Source organism: Geotrypetes seraphini, chromosome 4 (assembly GCF_902459505.1).
Source record: "Geotrypetes seraphini chromosome 4, aGeoSer1.1, whole genome shotgun sequence".
In the NCBI taxonomy this organism is placed as follows: Eukaryota; Metazoa; Chordata; class Amphibia; order Gymnophiona; family Dermophiidae; genus Geotrypetes; species Geotrypetes seraphini.
Window position 1 is genome coordinate 26,377,942 of NC_047087.1, and position 13,335 is coordinate 26,391,276.

The following is a 13,335-nucleotide window of genomic DNA, read 5'->3' on the forward strand; positions in this document are numbered from 1 at the left end:
ACAGAACTGGAGTAAGAGGGGAACTGAGGAAGCTGGAACCTGAGAAAGAAAGAAAAAAAACAGGAAGGAATTTCAGGCTTCAGGATAGGGAATTCCATGCAAAACACTACAAATAAACTTTGCAGAATTTTGAAATATTATGTGCAGAATTCAGCGATGAGTATGTACTGTACCTGAAGGTTTGGGAGAGGTCGTGCCCTTAATCCCCCTGATTATACATGTCCATTCCTGCATACAAGGAATATTTTAGTAGTAATGGTAGATGGAATTAGTGTGTCGTATAGTTTAGAAAAGGCTCTACACTGGCAGATCTTTTTTTAAATACTGTATTATAACACTAGCTCATCTCTTATAATGGCCCACCCTCTGTTTCAGCATCAAAAAGCTCTATAAATTTCATCTTAGAAACTAAATTTAGATTTCTCCAATAACAGCCCACCCCCTTGAATTCACATTAACCAGTACTGCTCTCCACCCTCCACACTGCAATGACCGGATCCCTCTTTTAATCTTTTCTCATACGTAGTTCTGGCACTAGGGTCAGTTCAAGGCCTTGCCCATGCACGAATATTCAAGGCTTTGAGCATATGCAAGTGCCTTGCACCAGCCGAACTCCACAACTGTGAAGTGAGGAAAGAAGAGATCTGGTGATCTCAGTTGTTGGGGTGGGGGGGGGGGGGGGGGTGAAGCGAGAGGAGAATATAAATGCTGGTTACCATGGGGGAGCAGAATGGAGGATTGAAATTTTGTCTCCATTAACTAACCTACTCTAGAATTCAGAAAACCTATTACTGTATTTCTAATAAAATCCTAAGTAATTATTAGAGACACCTCAATTCCAAATTTGTATGTCTTTCCAAAATCCAAAATCTTTCCAAAATCTTCATATCTTCAGGCACCACAAAAACATTAAATAAACATCTTAAGATATTGCTATAATGTGCATTAAAGCTCAAAATAAAATTCAGATCTCTTCAGATGCTCACCATGTCCCCGTTTAGCTCTACCAAAGAAGAAACTGAAACAGGGATTCTGAGAAATGCCCTATAAGAATAAAATCATGAAAACCAGATGTTTTTAAATAATTTAATTAAAAGAATCTTTAGGAATAAATGTCCTATATTTTAAAGAATACAACAGATTAGCTATATAATTAACACTGCCTTAGGAAAAAGGAGATAAAATATACCTTGAAAGCTTTTTGATAGCACACATTTGCAAAATTAAATCTGGACAGAGGTAAGGGTCTAATTTATAAAGGGTTTTCTCACATTTTGTGCCTGTGGGAAAAATCCCTTTAATAAATCAGGCCTTTAGAATTTTATAGTCTTTAAAAGCAGTTTGGACGATGCATTATCCATCTGTGTCCTGTCAAACGTTTGGATTTACTTTCATCACGCCAGCGTTTAATATTATGACGCATGATAAAAACCTAAGAAAAGCTACAGAACATCATTTTCAAAACTTGTTATAGAGGAAAAGGCTGGCTATTTTTCAGCACCTGGCATCTATTCTTGTTACTGCCTTGCCAACTCTGAGGGTCACTGAAATGCTAAATAAAGACTTAAGAACAATAATGTGAGAAGTTTCCAGAATTGTACGAATAGTCCAAGCAGTCTGTCTGCATTCTTCAATAAAAATTGACAATCAAGTGATACAGTACATTAAAAATTCCCTGTCGTATTGACTTCCTGAAGCCGATGCCCCCTTGTTAAATGCAGTGCAGTTCAATTAACAACTCCTCAATATACAATTTAATTTTTCTTTCATCTTGATCCAAAGCCCATCTTGAAATGACTAGTGCCAGGATAAATGTACTTTGAATACTGAAGTGCATCTTCATAAATAAACCTATCAAGCTTGTAATGATTTCTGCTGTCATAGCACAACAAAATAGATGAACCTGAATGACTGGGACCAAAGCCTCCGGTATCATCTTCCAAAGATTGCATCTGCTTCTTCCCTGCTTCTTTCAGGTCATCCTTTAAAAAAGGCATTGGTTTATGAAGCTTTTAGTTAGCTTGGTTCTAAGAGAGAGGTTGTAGAGGCTCAGCACTAAAGATATAGAACCTGTTAGGGTTTCATACAAAACAGTGTTTTAGTCTAGATCAGGGGTGTCCAACCTTTTGGCTTCCCTGGGCCGCATTGGACGAAAAAAATGTTTCTGGGGCTGCACAAAAGCGCAAACGCTGCAGCAAGACAGAGGAGGGAGCCGGCAAGACGGTAAACACCCAGGGGCAGCAGAGTAAAACACTGCATCGCCCTCGACCAGGGCCGCACAAAATACTTCACTGGGCCGCATGCGGCCCTCGGGCCGCAGGTTGGACACCCCTGGTCTAGATCAATATTTTAGGTTGCATTTCAGGGCATAAGATCGGATTAGGTCACAAACAGCTGTTGAGCAAAGTCTCTGTTTTGTATTAATTCCATCCTGCCCATCCCAAGGCGGAGCTTTTTGATTTATAGGCTCTTCAGCAAACCAGGAACAGGGCATTGATTTGGTAGGATGTTTCTGCCGGAGGACTGGAGAAGGGCAGATGTGGTCTCTCTATACAAAGTGGAAATCTGGTAAATCTGGCTTCTGTGGTAAGCAAATTAATGGAAACACTTTTAAAACAGAGAATGGTGAAGTTTCTAGAATCCGGTGTATTACAGGGCCAGAGTCAACATGGATTCACTAGAGGTAGAGCTTGTCAGACAAATCTGATCAATTTCTTTGAATGGGTGGCCAGAGAATTGGTTAGAGGAAGTATATTTAGATTTTAGCAAAGCCTTTGACAGTGTTCCACACAAGCTTCTAATAAATAAACTTATAAAACTTATAAAATTGCTCTTTTAACTTTCAAAACTCTACAGCCTAGTGTTCCCACTTTCATAGACAGACTTCTAATACCATATGATCCCTCCCAGAACCCTAAGATCCACCTCACAACATACTCTTAGGGCTCCTTTTACAAAGGTGCATTAGGGCCTTAACGCGAGCATAGCGTGCGCTAAAATGCCTCGTGCGCTAGCCGCTACCACCTCCTCTTGAGCAGGCGGTATTTTGTCGGGTAGCGCACGCTAATCCGGTGCGTGCGCTAAAAACGCTAGCGCACCTTTGTAAAAGGAGCCCTTAATGTTCCGTCACTAAAAATAATTGGCACCCGTCAGGGTTCTATCTTTTCGGTCATTGCTCCTTCAATTTGGAACTCTCTCCCTCTATACATCACAACAGAAGAAAACATGGATAAATTCAAGAGTAGTTTAAAATGCTTTCTTTTCAAAGATGCCTACAACTGATTTATCCTTTTTAAATAATTTTTTTTTCTCTCTCTCTTTCTTGCAATCCTTACCTTGTCATGCCCTACTGTTTCTACCCATTTATGTTCTTTTTTCTCATAAATTGTCATTCTTCCCTTTTGCCCTTTTGTTTTCTTGGCCTCCTCCCCTCCAAATTTGTTTGTCTCATATGACTGTTTATTATTTGTAGTTTCTTCCCTAATTATTTTAAACTTTTACATAAAATTCAAAGCATTGTATAGTAAAGCGTTTAATCAGATTTTAACAAACTATGAAACTGAGTGCCCTCGGGATTGGTCCCAAAGTAATGGGTTGAGTGGGAGGCGACAGAGGATAGTGGGCAATGGAGTTCTCTCTGAGGAATGGGAGGCATACCTCTTTCTCCAGTGGTGTGCCTCAAGGATCTGTTCTTGGGCCTGTTCTTTTTATAAGCAATTTTTATAAGCGCTTTATTTTTATAAGTGAAGTGATATTGCTGAAAGGCTGTCAGGTAAGATTTGCCTCTTTGAGGATGAACCCAAAATCTGCAATAGAAATAACATGAAGAAAGACCTAGCGAAGCTTGAAGAATGGTCTGAAATTTGGCAGCTACAATTTAATGCTAAGAAATGCAAGGTCATGTATTTGGGCTGTAAAAACCCAAAGGAACGGTACAGTTTAGGGGGTGAAGAACTTATGTACATAACAGAAGAGCGGAACTTGGGTGTGACGGCGAAAGCTAGAATGATGCCATGGTGCATAGGGTGAGATATGGCCAGTAGGAAAAAGGAGGTATTGATGACCCTGTATAAGATTTTGGTGAAACCTCATTTAAAATATTGTGTACAATTCTGGTGACCGCACCTTCAAAACGATAAAAAAGGATGGAATCGGTCCAGAGGAAGGCTACTAAAATGGTGCATGGTCTTTGTCATAAGTTGTATGGGGACAGATTTAAAGATCTCAATATGTATACTTTGGAGGAGAGGGAAGATATAGAGATGTTTAAATGCCTACATGGCATAAATACGTATGAGTCGAGTCTCTTTCATTTGAAAGGAAGCTCTGGAATGAGAGGGCATAGGATGAAATTAAGAGGTGATAGGCTCAGGAGTAATCTAAGGAAATACGTTTTTACAGAAAGGGTGGTAGATTTGTGGAACATTCTCCCAGAAGAGCTGGTGGAGACGGAAGCTGTGTCTGAATTCAAGAGAGCATGGGATAGGCATGTGAGATCTCTTAAGAGAGAGGAAGAGATAATGGTTACTGCGGATGGGCAGACTGGGTGGGTCACTTGGCCTTTATCATAAGAACATAAGAATTGCCGCTGCTGGATCAAACCAGTGGTCCATCGTGCCCAGCAGTCCGCTCACGCAGTGGCCCTTAGGTCAAAGACCAGTGCCCTATTTGAATATAGCCTTACCTGCGTACGTTCTGGTTCAGCAGGAACTTATCTAACCCTTTCTATGTTTCTATGACTTAAATAGAAAGATACAATAATGGGTCCAGAAATTAGCCCAGCAACTTTCTCCAAAATATACAGTATACATTTTTACAATCAGTTAATATGTCATAATGTGAATAAAGACAGCACAGTACAATAGACATCTATGGATATTGACAGATCCGTGTATCAGAAAGGAATGAATTCTATGGTCTTATGTTCTAATTCTGTGTCAGCTCACTGCAACATTCTAATACCAGACACAAAGGGGCTAATTCACACATTTCTAGTCTATGCATATTCTGACATCCTCTCTATATACTGTGTATATAGATTTGTTTTAGATTTATTACACAAGCTCAAGTAGAACTGCGATGTAAAACGCAATGGAAGGTTAAATATCTTTCCAAAGAGCGCAAAGGGCATGAGTGGGAGAGGAATGATTTGAACCCTCGGATCTCAGTTTTTTGGTTTAATCATTGAGCTAGTGGCTACGCATAGATTACATAACCCAGATTGGCTCACAGATATTATAGTAACTTTACTGTCAGAGCTCCATAACAATCTGTCATCTCTAAGTGGAAATGAGTAACAAAATTAATTTCAGAACCAGTTTGCAGAGGCTGTTTAAGAAGGTTTACTACCCTATGCTCTGAATCGACCGCTCTGCTCACAAGATGAAAACAAACTACAAACACCCTCAGGATGCGCCCTCCGCCTTGAGATCACCCAAAAAAGATCCTACATGCACTACCTACCACGTCTCTGGAACAAGCTACTTAAGATCACTTTTCTTTCATCATTGTAGTTTTCCCCTTCTTTTCCACTCGTACCCATTTGTCCAGTCGTGTATGTCATTGTTTTTATCTTAATGTGTGTTTATTTTGTTAAAGTTATGTTAAATTATATTATCTGTTTCTGCCCTATTTTAAAATGTATAACCACCTTGAAATAAATGATAAGGTTCCCTCTGACGGGATCGCGTCAGAGGGAACGTGCTACCGAGGTGCAGAGCGGCCTGCGAGGTTTAGTACAGCGGGCCGCAATCCTCAGTAGGCTGCTTTAAAGAAGAGGAGCCACATACTGGGCAGGGGGAGCAGGTAAGGAGTGCTGCTGGATAGGAGGAACAGAGAAGAGGGACAAGTGGAGCAGGTAAAGAGTGCCGCTGGACAGGGGAAGCAGGGAAGAGGGACAGGGGGAGCAGGTAAAGAGTGCTGCTGGACAGGGGGAGCAGGGAAGAGGGACAGGGGGAGCAAGTAAGGAGTGCTGCTGGACAGGGGGAACAGGGAAGAGGGACAGGGGGAGCAGGTAAAGAGTGCTGCTGGACAGGGGGAGGTAAAAGGAAGGGAGAAGGGCTACTGGGGGACATGGGGGAGGTAAAAGGAAGGGAGAAGGGTTACTGCTGGACAGGGGGAGCAGGCAAGGGGTGATGGTGGGCAGCCGAGGAAAGAGAGAGACAGAAAGAAAGACAGACAGAAAGCGGCCAAGGAGAGAGAGAGAAAAAAAGAAAGACAGACACACACATCTATTCTAGCACCCGTTAATGTAACGGGCTTAAAGACTAGTATCCTTCATAAAATGCTTCCTTCTTGGGGCTGACCATGCCTTTTCTTCCATTGCATTCTATCTTATCTATATATTCCACCTCTGCTTATTCCCTGTTCTGTCTATTAAGATCCTTTAATACCAGGGGGTTCTGAAAAGTTCTCAGCCCACCAAGAAGATAAAGACATGGATATGATTCAATGAATGATCTGAAACATTGTCAAAATACAGCATTTCGTTTCTGCAAATTGGCATTTAACAAAATAAGATAACACTTTTTCAGCTACAGTGGCAAAATAACGCGCAGAATTTAGGAAGTTGGTTAGTTGGGCTGAGAACTTTTTAGCGCCCCCTCGTATACGTTATATTGATATTGGTAGTAGCATACTATGCTATTGTTAGTGCTGTTATTTGAATGTTTTTTTTACAGCTTTAATCAAGTATTGCCTATGTCCATGTTATTCTTACTTGAGATAATGTCTTCAAAAAGGCAGTAAAGGAATGAGAGGGGCTTCCAGTAGCCTTCAGAGTCCAGTATATAGCAGTGATGATTTGCCATCAACTTATGTATGGAAACATCCTAAAGTTGCTTAAAAATAATATTCTCAGTTATATACCAAAAATATCTTTGCATTCTGAGAATTTAGCGCTACTGAAGACGTCTTTGAACCCAAGACTTGTCGAGACCGGTAAAATGACCTTCCGCTGCGCAGGAGTTAAATTATGGAACTCCTTGGTGGGTCAGATACGAAATTGCTGTGAAAAGGGGAGCTTTAGAAAATTGCTAAAGACACAGCTATTTGTTGATGCCTTTTTTTAGGTATTTCTGACAATTTTGATGAACTAACCATGATCTTTTTCTCCACATTATGGTATCCCCTTGAAGATTGTTTTTATGTTTATTTTATTATATTTTTTTAACTATGCATTTGTTTTTATTATGTGTTAAATTTAAATACTGTGTATGTAAATTTTGTAAACCGCTTAGGGCTCCTTTTACTAAGGTGCACTAGGGCTTTAAAGCGTGGAATAGCGCACGCTAGACCTTAACGCCAGCATTGAGCTGGCATTAGTTGTAGAAGCGTAGCACGCGGTAATATCCTGCGTGCGCTAAAAACGCTAGCGCACCTTAGGGAAAGGAGCCCTTCGTATTAAACAGTATATCAATTTAAATAAAAGAAGACTATACAGTATATCAACTTTGGCACATCTGCTCTAAGTATGTACATTTTTTTTCGTTATGATCAGTGCAGTGAAATAGATAACTGGAATCAATCATCTGCATAGCATAATTTAGCCAACTCCACTCTTTGTTTCTAAGATGACACATTTTAAAAGATTAGCAGAAAGGCAAAAATTTGGTAGACACTGCTTTCCGAACTACCAGACCCCACTGGGTTTCAGTGCGACTTCCTTCCAAAATTATCGCAGTACATATTAAATCATTAGCAGAAATTTCCATGCCTGCTGTTTTGAAAGTGCAGGCAATGAAATTCATTGCAGAAGCAAAACAGCACCAATAATATAATTACAGCACGATGCCCATGTACTCTGAGTTAATACCGTTATTTGACACTGCAAGGCTATGCTTCTTCCCAGGAGTTTCAGCGAAGACAAGGTTCACCCTAATTGGTTCCAAAGCACAACCTACCAACAGCAATCTTTCCTCAGGACCAGTACTGTTAATTTCCATACGACTGTAAATAGTGTTTGCAAACAATACAAACATGGTAATAAGAGGCTAGGTGGGTAATTAATGTGGTTACAAAAGCAGCTTATTTGCATTTTTATTTAAAATGGCCTTCTTTAAAAAGCAGCTCAGATTTCTCTTTACAAAGGAGACCTGGTTAAGGAGCAGAGCTGTAATTACTCTCTTTAGGGGTTCTTTTATATGTCCATTGGGGAATTAGAATGAAAAGATAAGCAGAATTATAAAGGGAATCATGTAAAATACAAAATTTACTATAAACACTTAGTGGTGTACTTACCATAAACTAAGCTTACCCTCTTCATTAATGGAATATATTATAAGGCTGCATTATACACAGAATAATTGAGGATATGTTAAAAGTACAGTATATAAGCATCTCATTCACTTTGTGTTTCTAAGACTTGTTATCAAAGAATTAAGACCCCATTGGAAAAAAAAAAGTAAAAATTATAAATGTTGCAATTAAAATATTTATACAGTATAAAATACTACAGGTCTTTGCTTTAAAAGATCTTTTGCTGTTTCTACCAAAAATGTCAACACATAAGGGCACTGAAGTATACAATTTTTTTGTCTTGCAACAATCATAAATTCTGGATCGGTAGCATGGAATGTTGGTACTCTTTGGGTTTTGGCCAGGTACTAGTGACCTGGACTGGCCACCGTGAGAACGGGCTACTGGGCTTAATGGACCTTTGGTCTGACCCAGTATGGCTGTTCTTAGGCTCTTATGTGTGCCAAGTATAGGACAATCAAGCCATTGTAACATCACTGATGAAGTTGGCTCTGAGGCACTGTGGAATGAGGGATTATGACATCACAATCTCAGCTCTGGAATGTTGTTCTCATTGGGGTTCCGGAATCTTGCTATTCTTTGAGATGACGGAATGTTGCTACTCCTTGATTGGCCATCGTGAGAACGGGCTACTGAGCTTGATGGACCATTGGTCTGACCCAGCAAGGCTATTCTTATGTTCCTAATATAGGATACTGTTTTAAAAACAAAATTGTAAACTGGACTTTCCAGATCACAAACATCCGACTGTAATCAAAAATGTTCATTCTCTGGCAAGATTGTGACTAAGAGGTAAGCCATTTCTACTAATGGAAGTGAAACACAACTACTGTGTGCCATAATTGCTGAAATGGATGGTGCCAGTTTTTAATTTCTAAAGCACAATTTAAATCAACATGACACTTGGCGGTTTCACTTCCTCATTCCTCCTCTGCGATTCCTTACTATTTTCATATGGATGAAACTCTCTTATGTGAAATTCAAAGTTGGCCTTAAGGCTTAATTTTTCACCCATGTATTTTCCTTAGGCTAGGGGGGTTGATTGAGATTTGTAGGATTTGGTGGACTAGCCTCACCTCTGTCCTTCTTGCTTCTTTTCCCAACCTCTTCCTTCCGATTACTGTCCTATAATGAAGCTGGCATTCCTTTCTACCTGTATTAGGCCTTTAAACCACCTTGCTGTGGCAAAACCAAAGGCAGTATCGCAAGTTCTCATTAAACAATATTGCACTGTTGGCAATTAAGATTCAATGCAAAAATATTCTACATTTCTGCCTCTTCTGGAATCCTACACCTACTAAATGTTTGCCTTTATGCTCATTCCTGCATCTTCCCATGCCATTGGTACCCATAAGATACCATAGCATCCAATTTCTTATATCCCGCTATTTTCGACAAGGATTCATTGCAGCTTACAATAGGATTCTGAAATTTTCCGGTACAATTACAGTAAAATTCTTAGATTACAACTAAATGACGATCATGAGAATTACAAATTTTCCTGAAATGGTAATAGGAAGAGATCTGATGCAGATACAATAGTAGGTTATTCCAGGTTTGGAACCCTGAAATTCGAAGGTAGTCTCAAATAGTTTTTTCCTGCTTGACTTGTAGGGTGGCAAGAAAGATCAGCTTAAAATGCTGTGTTGTTCTGGAGTTATAGAACGGACCTGTAACCTTGATATCAAATATTAGTCCCTCAAAGTTCTTTCCAAATATGGCCTTATGGACCATGCAAGCTATCTTAAACTGAGTTATTTTTGTCATTTGCAATCAATGTAGCTACTTCAATAGCGGGCTTGCCTTTTCAAAGTGACTTAATCAGAAGATTAGTCTAGCCGCTGTGTTCTGGAGAATTTGCAATCTCTTATATTTCTTCTCTGTGATACCAGCGTACAGAGAGTTGCAGTAGTCTAAATATGGGTGAACAGCCTGAACTATTTGCCTAAAACTATTCTGACTTAAGACAAATCTAATTGTTCTTAATTGTCTTAATCTAAAGAAGAATTGTTTTTACCAAGGAATCAATCTGAGTTTCAAAGGTTAGGCAGAAGTCCCGAATGACACCCAGAACTTTGGTTGTTTTCTCAATCTTAAGTTTTTCTCCTGCAATCAACACCAAGTCTATGTGTGGTAATGAATTATCATCTCCTAATCAAAGTACCTTGGTCTTCAGTTTATTAAGTCTGAGGAATTTCTTCTGTGTCCTTGCACTTAAGTCTTCAATCCTTGCTAAGTAGTGTATCATCAAAAGATTATTTTGATAGACAAAAGATGAAAATATAGTCTGCGTACGAAAATGGCCCAAAAATGGGGGGTCTCTGTTTATATTCGAGTCTTGGTCTTTCTTGCTTCCTCCCTTTGTCCCTCCCTCCCTCTCTCCTATTACATCCCCTCCACACACCTGCCAACCAGCATTTCTGTTCTCGATCCGCCTGATCGGCAATTCTGTCCTACCACCTCCCTACCCGCTAACCTGCACTTGTTTTCACCCCTGCCCGATGGGCACTTCAGTGCTACCACCTCTCCACCTGATGGCCGGCACATCTGTCCTTCCCCTCAGCCCACCGGCACTGTTCTTACCGGCACAGTTCTTTTCCTGTCTGAAGATGAGGCCAATGCTATGGTTTGAGCTGGAGTATTCTGATTTTTTTATTCGATGGTTGGCATAATTCATGATATGTCCTTTACTAGTGATGAGGCCAATGCTGTGTGTTGGGCCAGAGTGGAGCCTTGCACATTTGCGCATGATCAAGGCCTGCCAGTTTCCGCCCTTTCCAAGAATCTTGGAAAGGAAAGGAGCAGAAGCCTTGAGCATGCGCAGATGTGCAAGGCCCCCCACAAAGCATTAGCCTCATCACCAGTAAAGGACATATCATGAATTATGCCAACCATCAACTAAAAAAATCAGAATACTAATTAATATTTACATATATACATAATTTGCACACAAAGAACATGTTCAGACTCTCACTTGCATTCAACATTACAAAACTCCATCTCTGTGTTTCTATGCTACTTATACTATAGCATTCTCTCATGATACTTCCTTATTTAATAATGCCTGAAAATATTAATTGCTATTATTAAGCTTCATAGAATTATCTATACAGACTAATAAATCGCAAACACTTGAAGGTGTTAATGAAAATGTATTCCCTTCATCCCTTAGGAATTATGTGTACTACACAAATATTAAATGTAACATGGTACATTAGTGGGTTTCAGGACACCATTAGTAAGAAAGAACATGAACGATTTGGATCATGAGCATCTATTTTAAACTTCTAAAAATGGATCATTTTCAACACGCTAGTATCTCATGTATTTTTTTTTTGTGTGTGTGGCACAAGACAATAAAAACCTCTGCTTTATATGTTCATGAGCCATTTAAAATCACTAGTTATTTTAAAAAGCCACATACATATGTATATGTATTTCTATTAACATAAGAACATAAGCAATGCCTCTGCTGGGTCAGACCTGAGGTCCATCATGCCCAGCAGTCCGCTCACGCGGCGGCCCAACAGGTCCAGGACCTGTGCAGAAATCCTCTATTTATACCCCTCTATCCTCTTTTCCAGCAGGAAACCGTCCAATCCTTTCTTAAATCCCAGTACCGTACTCTGCCCTATTACATTCTCTGGAAGCGCATTCCAGGTGTCCACCACACGTTGGGTAAAGAAGAACTTCCTAGCATTTGTTTTGAATCTGTCCCCTTTCAACTTTTCCAGATGCCCTCTTGTTCTTTTATTTTTTGAAAGTGTGAAGAATCTGTCCCTCTCTACTCTCTCTATGCCCTTCATGATCTTATAAGTCTCTATCATATCCCCTCTAAGTCTCCTCTTCTCCAGGGAAAAGAGACCCAGTTTCTCCAATCTCTCAGCATATGGAAGGTTTTCCATCCCTTTTATCAGACGTGTCGCTCTCCTCTGAACCCTCTCGAGTATCGCCATATCCTTCTTAAGGTACGGCGACCAATATTGGACGCAGTATTCCAGATGCGGGCGCACCATCGCCCGATACAACGGCAGGATAACTTCTTTCGTCCTGGTTGTAATACCCTTCTTGATTATACCTAGCATTCTATTCGCTCTCTTAGCGGCCGCTGCGCACTGTGCCGTCGGCTTCATTGTCATGTCCACCATTACCCCTAAGTCCCTTTCCTGGGTACTCTCATTCAATAACATCCCTCCCATCGTATAGTTGTACCTCAGGTTTCTGCTTCCCACATGCAGTACTTTACATTTCTCAACGTTGAACTTCATCTGCCATCTCGTCGCCCATTCCCCTAGTTTATTCAGGTCCCTTTGTAATTCTTCGCAGTCCTCTTTAGTCCGAGCTCCACTGAATAGTTTGGTGTCGTCTGCAAATTTTATTATCTCACACGTCGTCCCTATTTCTAGATCATTTATGAATATATTAAATAGTAGTGGCCCGAGCACCGAGCCCTGCGGAACACCACTTGTGACCCTCTTCCAGTCCGAGTAGTGGCCCTTCACCCCTACCCTCTGTTTCCTACCCGCCAACCAGTTTCTGATCCATCTATGCACATCTCTGTCCACCCCATGGTTCTTCAGTTTCCGGAGTAGACGCTCGTGAGGCACCTTGTCAAAGGCTTTTTGGAAATCTAGGTATACGATGTCTATGGGGTCTCCTTTATCCGTCCGTTTGTTGATTCCTTCAAAGAAGTGCAATAAGTTAGTTAAGCACGATCTCCCCATGCAGAAACCATGTTGGCTTGGTATCAGAAGTTCATTTCTTTCCAAATGTTCATCGATGTTTTCTTTTATCAGCGCTTCTGCCATTTTCCCCAGAACCGAAGTCAGACTCACAGGTCTGTAGTTTCCCGGGTCACCTCTTGATCCCTTTTTGAAGATGGGCGTGACGTTGGCTATCTTCCAATCCTCTGGTATCACACCTGTTTTCAGGGATAGGTTGCAAACTTGCTGCAGTAGTTCTGCTATCTCCTCCTTTAATTCCTTCAGAACCCTTGGATGGATTCCGTCTGGACCTGGGGATTTGTCAGTTTTTAGTTTTATTATGTTTTATTAGTTTTATTATGTTTCTAAATTATCA

At 40.4% G+C, this 13,335-nt stretch overlaps 1 protein-coding gene across 5 annotated transcripts in view; it reads right to left on the reverse strand.

The window, feature by feature from the left end:
* WWOX (WW domain containing oxidoreductase) overlaps positions 1-13,335 on the reverse strand; it is a 1,340,377-nt gene that overhangs the window by 1,217,051 nt on the left and 109,991 nt on the right. Inside the window, exon 6 of one of the 5 annotated variants that reach the window (XM_033942129.1) lies at positions 1,159-1,982. The exons of the other annotated variants lie outside the window; for them this stretch is intronic. Within the exon in view, the coding sequence (XP_033798020.1) occupies positions 1,767-1,982 (216 nt within the window). The 3' untranslated portion in view covers positions 1,159-1,766. Of the gene's footprint in view, positions 1-1,158; positions 1,983-13,335 lie in introns of those variants that run through there. 5 annotated transcript variants of the gene reach the window in all.